At 38.5% G+C, this 15179-nt stretch overlaps 1 protein-coding gene across 4 annotated transcripts in view; it reads left to right on the top strand.

Moving 5' to 3' along the window:
- MIPOL1 (mirror-image polydactyly 1) overlaps nt 1-15179 on the top strand; it is a 384987-nt gene that overhangs the window by 92978 nt on the left and 276830 nt on the right. For all 4 annotated transcript variants that reach the window (XM_030931752.1, XM_010361991.2, XM_030931753.1 and 1 more), the window contains one exon: nt 6067-6196. In XM_030931752.1, the coding sequence (XP_030787612.1) occupies nt 6067-6196 (130 nt within the window). The remainder of the gene's footprint in view (nt 1-6066; nt 6197-15179) is intronic.

Raw genomic sequence — 15179 nt, 5'->3', positions numbered from 1 at the left:
CATGAGGTATTTGTCTCTCTGTGCTTGGCTTATTTCACCTAGCATAATGTCCTCTAGGTCTACCCATGTTGTTGCAAATGACAGAATATTCCTTCTTTTTTTCAGCTTTTCCAGCTGAAAAACCTAAATCCTACCTTTTAAAGGCTGTATTGTATTCCATTGTAGCACATTAAAAAAAATTCATTTATCCATTGTTTGGCATATCCGTTGTTTCCATATCTTGGCTATTGTGAGTAATGCTGCAGTGAACATGGGAGTGTTGGCATCTCTTTAATGTACTTCCTTCAACTCCTTTGGATACATACCTGGAAGTGGCACTGCTGGATCACATGGTAACTCTATTTTTAGTTTCATGTAGAACCTCATACCGTTTTCCAAAATGGCTGTACTAATTTACAATACCACCAACATTGTGTAATGATTTGCTTTTCTCCACATCCACACCAACACTTGTTATCTTTCATATTTTTGATAATAGCCAATCTAACAGGGGTGAGGTGACAGCTCATTGTGATTTTAGTTTGCCTTTCTCTTGTGATTAGAGATGTTCAGCTTTCTTTATATAACTGTTAGTCATTTGTCTTTTTTTCAGAAATATTTGTTAGGTTCTTTGCCCTATTTATTTTATTTTTTTATTTTATTTAGTTTTGAGACTGAGCCTCACTCTGTTGCCCAGGCTGGCGTGCAGTGGCACAATGTTGGCTCACTGCAACCTCCACCTCCCGGGTTCAAACAATTCTTGTGCCTCAGCTCCCGAATAACTGGGATTACAGGCGCATGCCACCAGGCCTGGCTAATTTTTGTATTTTTAGTAGAGACATGGTTCCACCATGTTGGTCGTGCTAATTGTTCTTGAGTAGTTCGAGTTCCATGTATATTTTTGGTATTATTCTTTTAATTAATGTGTCATTTGCAGATATTTTCTCCTACACTGTAGGTTGTCTCTCACTGTTGTTTCCTTAACTGTGCAGAAGTTTTTTAGTTTGATGCAATCCTATTAGTCTGTTTTTACTTTCATAGCGTGTGCCTTTGGGGTCATATTCAGAAAGTCTCTGTCTAAACCAATGTCACGGAACTTTCCCCGTGTTTTCTTCTAGTAGTTTTACACTTTCAGGTTTTATGTTTTAGTCTTCAGTGCATTTTAAACTGGTTCTTGAATAAGGGATGAGATGATGCTTGTTTTTATTCTGCATGCAGATATCTAATTTTCCCAGCACCATTTATTGAAAAGATTGTACTTTCTCCATTGTGTGTTCTTGGCACCTTTGTTGAAAATCAGTTGACCATAATTGTGTGGGTTTATTTCTGGATGCTCTATCCTGTTCCATTGGTCAGTGTGTCTGTTTTTATGACAATACCATGCTGGGTTTTTTTTTTTTTTTTTTTTTTTTTGGAGACAAAGTCTTGTTCTGTCATCCAGGCTGGAGTACAGTGGTGTGATCTCAGCTCACTGCATCCTCCGTCTCCCAGGTTCAAGTGCTTCTCCTGCCTCGGCCTCCTGAGTAGCTGTATTACTGGAATGCACCACTATGCCCAGCAAATTTTCATATTTTTGGTAGATATGGGGTTTCACCATGTTGACCAGGCTGGTCTTGAACTCTTGACCTCAGGTGATCCATCTGCCTCGGCCTCCCAAATTGCTGGGATTACAGGCATGAGCTACTACACCCAGCCACCATGCTGTTTTGATTACTCTGGCTTTGTGATATATTTTAAATGGTAGTTGCTTAAAATTGCTTTGACTGTTTGGGGTCTTTTGTGATTCCATATGAATTTTAGGATTGTTTTTTCTATTTCTATTTCTGTTTCTATTTCTGTGAAGAATTACAGTAGAATTTTGATAGGGATTGCATTGAATCTTTAGAGTAATACTTTAATTTTGAAAAACATTCTTATCATTTATAAATTCTATAACCAGACTTTATGTGTTTGTGCATGTGTGTTTTCTGGCATTTAAAATTTTAACCTTAGAATACTTAAATGGCAATATCCTTTAAATGCACATATACATCTTTGGATTTGAAGTAGCATTTAAAAAAAAGTGTTTTCTCTTGATCACACAGGACCAAAGAAGCCCTCTGTATATAACACTTACTTTTAAGCATAGAGATGTTTAGACTTATTACAAAAGCACCTGATATGCTAGTCTTACCTCTTTCATCAGGTACTATTTCATGTAAAGTGGTATATAACTTGCATTACAAGTAACTGTATAAAGATCTGGCCACAGTTTATAGAAATGAAAGGAAACCTATTGGCATTTAAAGTTTAGTAGTTAGTATTTTAACCTTTTGATATCTCAGAATATTTCAGGGTAGCATGTTGATCTATGCTTACATCACTATTTACCATCATTTTGTCCCTTCTGTCTGGCCTACAAATTAGAAGTATTTTTATTAGACTGATGTGCTGCCTGTTGCACTAAGGAGGCAACTTAGAAGTATGTGATAATGTTAAACTTAAAAAAATCTTAGAATACCATATTTTTGTTTGTTTGATTTTTGAGACCCTGTCTTGCTCTGTCTTCCAGGCTGGAGTGCAGTGGCACGATGTTGGCTCACTGCAACCTCCTCCTCCTAGGTTCAAGCAGTTCTCCTGCCTTAGCCTCCCAAGTAGGTGGGACTACAGGCGTGAGCTACCATGCCTGGCTAAGTTTTGTATTTTTAGTAGAGATGAGTTTTCATCATGTTGGTTAGGCTGGTCTTAAACTCCTGACCTCAGGTGATCCACCTGCCTTGATCTTCCAAAGTGCTGGGATTACAGATATGAGCCACTGCAATATTTTTGATAAACTATTATTAATATAAATATGGTATGCAGCATACAATATAGAATGGATTCGGAATAATTTTTCTTTCAGTCCCTTACATAATTTTTGCCTGCCAATGAAAAAGGCTAAAAATTGAGGAATTTTGACTTAGATTTTTAATATGTAAGTAGTACAAATTAATCAAAACCACATTATTAATATGTCTAGGAATTAAGTCATATTGTGACTGTGGTTTGAGTATCATTACTGTAGTGGTAGAATGGAACTAACATTTGTTGATGATCCACTTTATTTATTTGGCCAAGAGCTTTCATATATTTTCTAATTTAATTTTTCATAACATCATGAATAGTGGTATTTCACCGATTTTATATACCCGAACTTCAACTAAAATAATGTAAGAAATTAACAAAAACAAGGTTGCTAACCTTTAATACCTTAGATCACAGTTAAAACTCATATTCTTCCATATACCATGCTATTAACCATACTATGCAAGATACACCATGTTGGTTTCTCCATACTGTTATTACTACCCTTACTGGTAGGATATTCTGTAGCATTAGAAGGGAAAAGTAAAATTCATTTTTGTGTACTACAGTTGGTAGAAGTTGCTGTCGAAACAGCATGAGGCGCCAGGCGTGGTGGCTCACACCTGTAATCCTAGCACTTTGGGAGGCCAAGGCAGGTGGATCACCTGAGGTCAGGAGTTCGAGACCAGCTTGGCCAACATGGCAAAACCCCATCTCTACTAAAAATACAAAAAAATAGCTGAGTGTAGTGTTGGGCGCCTGTGATCCCAGCTACTCAGGAGGCTGAGGCAAGAGAATTGCTTGAACCTGGGAGGCGGAGGTTGCAGCGAGCTGAGATTTCACTATTGCACTCCAACCTGGGCAACAGAATGAGACTCTCAAAACAAACAAACAAACAACAACAACAACAACAAAAAAAAACCAGCATGAGGAATTGATACAGTAGTCCCATCTTATCTATGGTTCCTTTTTCCATGGTTTCAGTTATTCAAAGTCTGAAAATATTGTGAAACATTTCAGAAATAAACAGTTCATAAGTTTTAAATTACATATTGTTTTGAGTAGTGTAATTAAATTTTATGCCATCTTGCCCAGGGTGTGAACTGACTGGCTAGTTAGATCCATGCTGAATACTCTACCACCACTTTTCCACTACTTACAATTTAAGAAATACAATAATAACTTTTTTTTTTTTTTTTTTTTTTTTTTTTTGAGACAGGGTCTTACTCTGTCATCCATGCTGAGTGCAGTGGCACAATTACAGCTTACTGCAGCCTGTACCTCCCAGGCTCCAGCTGGGTTTCACCAAGTTGGTCAGGCTGGTTTCAAATTTCTGGGCTTAAGTGATTCTCCCACCTCGGCCTACAAAATTTTTATTTTTTTGTAGAGACAAGGTCTCACTATGTTAGCCAGGCTGGTCTCGAACTCCTGGGCTCAAGTGATTCTCCCACCTTGACCTGCCAAAATGCTGGGATTATAGGTGTGAGCTACCATGCTGGGCCTAATAACTATCTTGAAAACTGTATATTAATCTGTAACAATCCGTGGGCAGGGATCCAATACTTTACAAACTAAAAGAGCATTTCAAAATATTTCTGAAGTTTATTTTGTAGTTCGACAGTATAAATAAAATTTGGTTCAGTGATTCAGGTATTTGAGGCCCTCTTTGTCTAACGTTGCAGTAATATTATTATTATTTTTTGAGATGGAGTTTCGCTCTCATTGCCCAGGCTATAGTGCGATGGTGTGATCTCGGCTCACTGCAACCTCCATCTCCCGGCTTCAAGCAATTCTGCCTCACCCACCTGTGTAGCTAGAATTGCAGGCATGCGCCACCATGCCTGGTTAATTTTGTATTTTTAGCAGAGGCGGGGGTTTCACCATGTTGGCCAGGCTGGTCTTGAATTCCCGACCTCATGTGATTCGCCCACCTTGGCCTCCCCAAGTGCTGGGATTACAGACGTGAGCCACCATGCCTGGCCCACACTGCAATAATGTTTTTAAAAATTATGTAAGATTTCAGACATACAAACAATAAAATTATGCTTAAGAAATGATAATTTCAGATAACATTAAAGCTCCTGATACAGTGCTGCAAAAATCTAGATGATGCCATTTGTATTAAAATCTATATCAGCAGTGCCCCCTGCTCTGTGCAGATGTGCACTACTATAACAGCACAGCATTGTCCTATTTTATTCTTCCCTTACCCATTTTCTTTCCTCCCCTTCCATCTTCCCACTGAGATAATTACTGTTTTGAATTTTGTGTTTACCCTTTTCATGATCATTGTATTATTTATTTATTTATTTGATACTGAGTCTCACACTGTCACCCAGGCTGGAGTGCAGTGGCGCAATCTCGGCTCATTGCAACCTCCGCCGTCCTGGGTTCATGCCATTCTCCTGCCACAGCCTCCCGAGTAGCTGGGACTACAGGCGGCTACCACCATGCCTGGCTAATTTTTTGTATTTTTAGTAGAGACGGGGTTTCACCATGTTAGCCAGGATGGTCTTGGTCTCCTGACCTGGTGATCTGCCCACCTAGGCCTCCCAAAGTGTTGGGATTACAGGCGTGAGCCACTGTGCCTGCCCTGCTCATTGTATTATTTTTACTAACTGCGTCTATTCATAAGTAGTGGGTAGAGTTGTTTTACTTTGAAACTTGCTATTTTTGCCAGCATTTTGTTTTTGAGATTTGTCCATTTGTCCATAGTCAAGTCATTTTAGATGCTGGGTAGTATTCCATTCTGAATGTAATTTATTTATTCCTGTTAATGTTGATGGACATTTGGGTTATGCCTAACCTTTTGCTGTTATAAGCAATGCTGCAGTAAGTATTTTTGTACATGTTTACATTTACATATGTGCATGAATTTCTCTAGGCTACATATCAAAGAGGGGATTAGCTAGGCTAGGCCTGTCTTCAACTTCAATAAACGTTGCCAAATTGCTCTTCAGTTGGTTGTAGAAATGTATCTGCCTATCTGCAATATGTATGAGAGTTTTATTTATTTCACAGGCTTACAACATTTGCTATTATTAGACCTTTAAATTTTTGCTCTTTTTAGGGGTATGAAGTGGTATCCCAGTTTTGCAGTACCTATTATTAAAAATACTATTTTCTGAATTGATTAATTGATACTAATTCAGTTTAATGAGTAGTTCTTACAATAATAATTACTTATGGCTTTTATTTTTGCTAAAGGTATACATTCCTCCTTTATTTTCTATGATTGATTGTGTGCTTTATATATTTTGGTAGCTCTGGTTGAAGAAGTGTATTTTGCGCAGAAGGAACGTGATAAAGCTGTTATGTCTAGACTGCAAGTAGCCATTGAGGAGAGAGATGAAGCAATTGCACGAGCCAAGCATATGGAAATGTCTCTAAACATGTATGTACACTTTTAAAACTCTGTATGATATTAGGAACACTTATAAAAGGTATGCTTTAGGTGGTAGTTACATATTCAAAAATGTGACTCATTCTTAATGTGTTACCCTAGGAAATTGCATATCTCCAGTCTTTTTCTTTCTTTCTTTCTTTTTTTTTTGAGATGGAGTCTCGCCCTGTTGCCCAGGCTAGAGTGCAGTGGTGCAGTCTCGGCTCACTGCAGCCTCCGCCTCCCGGGTTCAAGCGATTCTCCTGCCTCAGCCTCCCGAGTAGCTGGGACCACAGGCACTTGCCACCATGCCTGGCTAATTTTTTTACTTTTAGTAGAGATGGGGTTTCACCTTGTTAGCCAGAATGGTCTCAGACTCCTGATCTTGTGATCCGCCCACCTTGGCCTCCCTAAGTACTGGGATTACAGGCGTGAGCCACCATGCTCGACCTTTCCAGTCTTTTTCTAAAACCTTTGGCATGCTAGTTTGCCTGTCAGGAATAGCAGTCAATTTAAAAAAAGAAAGAAAGAATTGCACATCACTCTCAATACAATTACTTTCTTTATTTCTTCATAGTTTTGTTGTTCCTTCATATGTGACTCCTCTTTTTATTATCTCCTCTTCTCCTCATTATCACTTTTAAAATTTATTTGAGCCGTCTGAGTCTTTCACTGCTCTCTGCTTAATATCCCTGTTCCTGTTCTTTACTATTTTTTACTTGCAGTTTTTTTTAGCTTTGATTTTTAAACTTGAATGATACTTGAATAGGGTGGAGCCTAAGAATCCACATTTTTTAAACCAACCCAGGTGATTCTGATAGATAAATGATAGACTACACTTAGAGAAACAATGCCCTAGAAATATGTACTTTTCAAATTCTAATGTACAATCTAATCACTTGGGGGATCTTGTCAAAATGCAGATTCTGGTTCATTAGGCCTAGGTTGGGACCGGAGATTCTGTCCTTGTAACAAGCTCCCAGATGTTACACATGATGGTAGTCTAAGGAATATGCTTTGGTGGAAAGGCCCTAGAACATCTAGAAATATGTTACCTGTACAGATAGATAGAATCCAGTAATCTAATATTTAATGTTCAATCAGCATACTTATGGCATGTTTACTTTGTCCAGTGTTGTAGTAGGCTCTGTAGAGGAATGGAGTAAAGTGCTAATTAAAACATGGTTCACTGGGGAGACAAAAAGCCATGAATAATTAATAATATGTGTTCAACTTGTGATTAGGTAATATTTGTTTTTCGTTTAGATTAATGATTTCATTTTTTTGAAGATTGATAGGCTCATTGTAGACCATTAAACTCGTTTAAAAATAACAAATAAAGAAACAAAACATTCACCTAAATTCCACAATGCCTATTCCAAAATAACCATCTTTATCCATAGGGAAACATTATTTCAAACATTTTCTCTTATATACTTAAATATCATTACCTAGAAGGATAGATGGCTTGGGGTTGATTGGAAGTAGCCATAGAATTAATTGGATAAAAATCAATTCATTCTCTACATGTTGTATTTGAGAAGCAGTGTAATGTAGAGACTAAGAACACAGATTCTGAACCCAATCTATCTTTGAATATTGTTTCTGCTGCTTCCTTGCTGTATAGCGATGGACAAATTACCCAAAGTCTATAAGGCTCAGTTTTTTGGTCTACAAAATGTATATAATAGTGCAGGTTATGAGGACTTATACAGGTTGTCATAAGGACTAAATTACTTGTTGACTATGTATATATGTAAAATATTTTATATATATAATTAAAAAATATATATATATGTATGGGTTGTTTGTTTGTTTAGAGACAGAGTCTTGCTATATCGCACAGGCTGGAGTGCAGTGGTGTAATCAGAGCTCCTTGCAGACTTGAAGTGGGCTCAAGTGATCCTCCTACCTCAGCCTCCCAAGGAGCTATGACTACAGGGACTTCAGGCACATGCCACCATGCTTGGCTAATTTATAAAGTTTTTTGTAGAGATGGCATCACACTGTGTGGCCCAGGCTGTTGTCAAACTCTGGGCCTCAAGCGATCCTCTCATCTTGGCCTTCCAAAGCCCTGAGATTACAGGCATGAGCCATTGCACCTAGCCAAATCACTGAATATTAAAAAGTACGTGGCTCATAGTGGGTGCTATGTAAGTGTTAACTTGAATTTAAGAGTAATAGTCAATTGAAGTGAAACTGAAGAAAATTTTGAACTTCATGCAATATTTTCTCTCAACAAACTATATTTATTTTCTAAACACTCTTCTAATAACAAATGAGACTGAAAAAAAGGTGTTGGAGTCATCAAATTTTTTTCTTTTCTTTTATTTAATATATATTTATTTTTTAAAATTGAATACAGCCGGGGTTTCACCATGTTGCCCAGGCTGGTCTTGAACTCCTGGACTCAAGCAATCTGCCTGCCTCAGCCTCCCAAAGTGTTAGGATTATAGGTGTGAGCCACCAGGCCTGGTCAGAATTTTCTCATTTATTATTTCAATTGAAAATATCGTGTGACTCTCAGGTATGAATTGACCTTAAAAGAAGTTGAAGTAAAATTAATATAAGTAGAGAGTTTATTGGGGCCAAGCTTGAGGAATTCACCCTAGCCTGGGAGCTCAGATTCACATTGCTCTGATATACACTTCTGTTAGCAGGAGTTAAGAATGGACTTTTATTAATTGTTTTCTTTTTTTAAGTTTTTAAGGTTTTTTTTTTTTTTTTTTTCTAATCATGATGGAGTCTTGCTGTGTTGCTCAGGCTGGTCTCAAACTCTTAAGTTCAAGCAGTCCGCCCACCTTGACCTCCCAAAATGCTGGAATTACAGGTCTTAGGCACAGCACCTGGCCAGGAGTGAATTTTTAAATGCAAAAAAGAGAGAGAGGGAGTGGGCTGATACAAAGTTTGTCAGGAACTGTATTTACTTTACAAGAAATAACATTAATTAGTGATTGGCTATGCATTGTTAAGCTATAGGGTATGGGTCATAGTGTCTGATTTGGCATTATTAGGTTAAATTATAGCTACTTGTAGCAATAGCAAGCAGTTTCAAGAGATGAATACAGGCCGGACATGGTGACTCACACCTGTAATCTCAACACTTTGGGAGACTGAGGTAGGAGGATTGCTTGAGTCCAGGAGTTCAAGATCATTGTGGGCAATACAGTGGGACCCAGTTTCTACCAAAAAAAAAAAAATTATTTAAAAAATTTAGCTTGACATGGTGATAAATGCCTGTAGTCCCAGCTACTTTATAGGCTGAGGTGGGAGGATCGCTTGAGCCCCAGAGATGGAGGCTGCAGTGAACCTATGCACTCCAACCTGGGTGACAGAGCAAGATCTTGTCTCAAGAAAAAAAAAAAAAAAAAAAAGATGAATACATAGCTCAGAGGGTGGCAAGTAAGACATGATTGCAGTCTCATTTTCATTCTTTCTGGGCCTGATAATTAAAAGGGCTTGCATTCCTCAGATAAAAGTTCTTTTCTCATGTGAAAGAAAGAAGCACGTTAAAACTCCGCTTTTTTCATTAAGAATTTCACATTAAAAAATCTGTAAAAGTTGTATTCATTTCTATAGCCATGTTAGTTTTTATAGCCAAAGTGTGCCCTGTTGTTTAATCTTAACTTTAAAAGGATTGAATAATCATTGCTGGAAGTTTTATCATAGATAGCATTTTTATCCCTGAGTTTTTTATTGTGAGGAATCACTGGGTGCGTCAGTGGAAACAAAAACACAAACTCAACGTGCTTTTTTCTTTTCTCTTATTCAACACAACAATCAACACAGAAGCCTTTTTTGACCAAATGTGTAGTTATTTTCCCCACATACCAAGTAAGTAATCAGTTCTGCAGTAGACACCAGCTGGGTGTCCTCCAATTAAATTCTGACACTATCTACCTGGAGAAAGCATCAGATCCCATAGGTTGAGGGCTCAGTTCCACAAGACTGGCCCTGCTTCAGACACAAATCGTTAAGTCCAGGCCTCTGAAACTTCTGACTGACCAGCTTCAAGTGAGGATTCATACCGTCCCCTCTTTGGGTTCAATTAATTTGTTAGAGCAGCTCACAGAACTCAGGGAAAACTTACATTTATTATGAAGGATATGACAAAGGATACAGATGAAGAGATGCATAGGTCAAGGTATGGGGGAAGAGGTACAGAGCTTCCATGCCCTCCTTGGGTACACCACCCTCCAGGAACCTCCACATGTTCAGCTATTAGGATGCTCTAGGAATCCTGTCCATCTGGGTCTTTTATGGAGACTTCATTACATAAGCATGATTGATTAAACCAGTGGCCACTGGTAATCAACTTAACTGCCAGGCCCCTCTGCAGAGGTTGGGGATTGAAGCTCAGAGTCACAACCTTTTAATCATGCAGCCTTCCTCATGACCAGCCTCCATCCAGAAGGTATCTAAGGGCTGCCAGCTATCCGTTAATCATTAGCATACAAAAAGACATCACTTTGGAGATTCCCTGTAGGTAAGGAAAGGAGTGGGAGAGTGGAATGATGACCAAGTATTTATTTCACAATATCACAGCAGGTGAATGAATTTCACTTTCAAAGGAAGAGCTCATAAATACTTTATTCTCTGATTTAACATGCTTCAGATTGGCTGTGTGTTATCCTTGTATTCAAGTTTTTTATAAATATAATTCTTGAGTCAAGTATCCTTTTATTCTAAACATTGTAAAAATGTTACTCTCTTGTCTTCTGTTATTGTTTGCCTGAAAAGAAGTCTTGAGATCAATCAGATTCCCGATCCCTTTGTGTGTATGGGTTTTGTTTGTTTGTTGTTTGTTTTTTGAGACAGAGTCTTGCTCTGTCGCCCAAGCTGGAGAGCAGTGATGTGATCTCAGCTCACCACAACCTCCGCCTCTGGGATCCAAGCTATTTTCCCACGTCAGCCTCCCAAGTAACAGGGACTACACGTGAGTGCCACCACACCTGGCTAATTTCTGTATTTTTAATGGAGATGGGGTTTCACCATGTTGGCCAGGCTGGTCTGGAACTCCTGACTTCAAATGATCCACCCACCTCAGCCTCCAAAAGTGCTGGGATTACAGGCATGAGCCACCGTGCCTGGCTGTGTGTGTGTGTGTGTGTGTGTGTGTGTGTGTGTGTGTGTATGTCTGTCTTTTTTTTTTGTCAGATACCTGAAGGATTCATCCTTTATTCTTAAAGTAGGGCTGAATCAGGGCAATTGTGATCATCATTCTTTAATAAGGTTTTGGGGACCACAGCATGCTTTTCAAAGGATTATTTGATTCTTCCTTTATTTCATGGAAATTTTACCTTTTTAAAAAAATTTAACATTTATTTTAAGTTCAGGGGTGCATTTGCAGGTTTACTATATAAGTAAACTTGGGTTTTGGGGGTTTTTTGTACAGATTATTTCATCACCCCAGTGTTAAGCCTAGTATCCATTCGTTTTTTTTTCCTGATCCTCTACCTCCTCCCATCCCCCACGCTCCAATAGGCCCCAGGGTCTGTTGTTCCACTCTGTGTGTCCATGTGTTCTCATAATTTAGCTCCCACTTGTAAGTGATAACATGTGGTATTTGGTTTTCTGTTCTGGCATTAGTTTGCTAAGGATAATGGCCTCCAGCTCCATCCATGTTCCTGTGAAGGACATGATCTTGTGCTTTTTTATGGTTCCATGCTATTATTTCATGGAAATTTTACTTTCTAAATAAGTTTTTTTTGTAGAGATAGGGTCCTGCTGTGTTGCCCAGGCTGGTCTCAAACTCCTGGCTTCAAGCAGTCCTCCCTCCTTGGCCTCCCAAGGTGCTGGGATTATAGCTGTGAGCCATCACAAATGGCTCATGAAAATTTTAGGTCTACAAATGTTTTGGATTTTAGGTTTTCTACTTTAGAGACTCCAGATACACTTATATGGGACATTTTTGTCCTTATGTGTTATCTATTCAATAATGATTAATATTTTAATCTGCTTTTGCATTCACTGTGATGATTACAAATCTTTCCTTTATGTTGGTAATCCCAATTGTCATCGTTCCTTTCCATGGTCTTTCTAATTAATGTATGTAATTTTTATTTATTTGTTTATTTTTGATTCTCAATTTATTTCCTTAAGTTTTATATTTCTCTTTTCACTTTATTGTTTGAGCCCCTTCTCTTTTATTTTATTGAAATGATTTTCTTTTCTTTTTCTTTATAAAATGCCAACCATGGGTAGGAAAATTTTCTTCTTTCCCTTGTGTCTTATTTCATTCATGCTGCTGCAATAATAGAATACCTGAGACTAGGTAATTTATAATGAACAGAAATTTATTGGCTCACAGTTCTGGAGGCTTGAAATCCAAGATCAAGGTGCTGGCATCTTTCAAGGGCCTTTTTGCCGAGTCATCACATGGTGGAAAGCAGAAGGACAAAAACAGGCAAAAGGGAGCTAAACTTGCCCTTCTATAATGACATTAATTCATCCCATAAGAGAGGAGCCTAGTGGCCTAATCACCTCTCAGAGGTCTTACTTCTTAATACTGTTACCATGGCATTGGTTTATTTATTTGTTTGTTTATTTATTTATTTATTTATTTATAGACAGAGTCTCGCTCTGTCTCCCAGGCTGGAGTGCAGTGGCGCTATCTCGGCTCCCTGCAAGCTCCGCCTCTCAGCTCCCTGCAAGCTCCGCCTCCCGGGTTCATGCCATTCTCCTGCCTCAACCTCCCAAGTAGCTGGGACTATAGGCGCCTAACACCACGCCCAGCAAATTTTTTGTATTTTTTGTAGAGACGGGGTGTCCTTGTTTTAGCCAGAATGGTCTCTATATCTGGATCTCGTCATCCGCCCGCCTCAGCCTCCCAAAGTGCTGGGATTACAGGCGTGAGCCACCACGCCGGCTGGCAATTAAATTTTAACATGAGTTTTGGAGAGGACAAACATTCAAATCATAGCACCTTGGTTTATGTTTTCTTGTTTTATTATGAACTAATTTCTTTTGCATGTTTTGTGTTGTATTCGTGGTGTATTCACAGTTGCCATATCATTTCTTTGCATCTTGCTCATATTTGAAATGGCAATTTTGTCAAAAACTTTTAGCAGAACATAATGGTACAAGTGAATTTTCCTTCATAAACTTTTTTTTTTTTTTTTTTTTTTTTTGAGAAGGAGTCTCACGCCTCGCTTTTGTCGCCTAGGCTGGAGTGCAGTGGCATGATCTTGACTGACTGCAACCTCCGCCTCCCAGGTTCAAGCTATTATTCTCCTGCCTCAGTCTCCTGAGTTGCTGGTATTATATGCACCTGCCACCCCCCCGGCTAATTTTTGTACTTTTAGTAGAGACGGGTTTTGCCATGTTGACCGGCTGGTCTCGAACTCCTGACCTCAGGTGATCTGCCTGCCTCGGCCTCCCAAAGTGCTGGCATTACAGGTGTTAGCCACCATGCTCAGCCTCCTAAACATTTTATTTTTAGGCCTGTTTGCCTTCTTTGAGCTGCCATTTCTTGGCAAGGCATTGCTCTTGCTACCTTTCTATATAACCCTAGGGCAATGGGATGGTAATGGAGTTTGGTAAGACCTCTCTGGGACTGTATGCTCCTCTTGTGGGAGGTTCTGTCCTCTGCTTATGGGATTTTGTTTGGTGCCGTACATTAAGGGTTCATGCTATCTGGTCTCTCTATATGTATCCTAATTTCATGGGGATATTGCTTTTGGGCTTTTATTTATTTCAGTATTATAGTAAAACATGGCCAGCCTTGATTCTTGCTTCCTCTTCCTCTGTATAGATTCTTAGGTAATACAGGCTTTTCTTCATGAAAAATTTTTGTTAGTTTTGTCTGGGCTGTCTACTTAACTCATTCTCAGATTATTTCTAAGCTGTGTGGTATCAGCTACACAGTGTTTAGTATTTCTGTTTTGTTAGCTCACTGTCTTCCCAACACCTGTTTCATAGGTAATCTAGCCAAAATAATCATCTCTGCACCCTGCACTCCCTCCCTATTTAAAAAAATTACTACATGACAGCCTACTTTCTTTACCATTTGGTTAATTTGCATATTCTATTCATGTAGCTATATGATGGGATAAGTAGACTTGGGTGTTCAGATTTCACTGTTCCATCTTTACTTGGAATTCCAAGTTTTTAAAGATTTTTTAAAAATTGTAGAGTAGTTTTAGATATCTAGAACAGTTGTGAAGATCATACAGATAGTTGCTGCATAATCCTCACCCATTTTCTCTTATTGTTAACATCTTACATTACCATGGTACTTTTGTCACAGGGGAGAATTCAGTATTGTTACATAACTATTAACTGAACTCTATACTTTCTTTAGATTTCACTAATTTTTCTCAAATATCCTTTTTATGCTCTAGGATCCTAACCAGGATTGGATTTAGTTTGTATGTGTCCCTAGCCCATCTTGGGCTGTGACATTTTTCTCTAACTTTTCTTGTGTTTTAAGACCTTGATAGTTTTGAGGCATATTGATCAAGGTATTTTACACAGAATGTTTCTCAATTTGGGTTTTTCTCATGGTTATGTTGGGGTTATGAGTTTTTAGGATGAAGACTACAGAAGTGAGTGCCATTTTCTTCACATCATTTCAAGGCTATATTCTACTGATTGGATTTACTACCAGTAATATTAACCTTGATGGCCAAGGTATGGTTTGCTAAGTTTCTCCACTGTAAAGTTACTTACCTCCATTCCTTTGTTCATACTCTACTCTTTGGAAGCACATCACTAAGTACAGTCCATACTAAAGAATGAAGATGGGAGGTTGTTGAGCTCCACGTCCTGCAGGGGAGAATATTTACATAAATTATATGTAGCACTTTAATACAGGAGATTTGTCTCTTTTCCCATTTATTCAGCCATTTGTGTCAGTATGGATTCATAGGTGTTCATTTAATACTTTGGATTATAATCTAATACTATGTTATATATGTTGTTGCTTGAAATGTTCTACCTTTGTGGATTGGAAGCTCTTTCGGGTTAGCTCCTATATTTCTTTGACGTGTCCCCA

Source organism: Rhinopithecus roxellana, chromosome 5 (genome assembly GCF_007565055.1).
Source record: "Rhinopithecus roxellana isolate Shanxi Qingling chromosome 5, ASM756505v1, whole genome shotgun sequence".
NCBI lineage: Eukaryota > Metazoa > Chordata > Mammalia > Primates > Cercopithecidae > Rhinopithecus > Rhinopithecus roxellana.
Note: the sequence above shows the minus strand (reverse complement) of the source record. Positions and strands in the feature narration are given on the sequence as shown.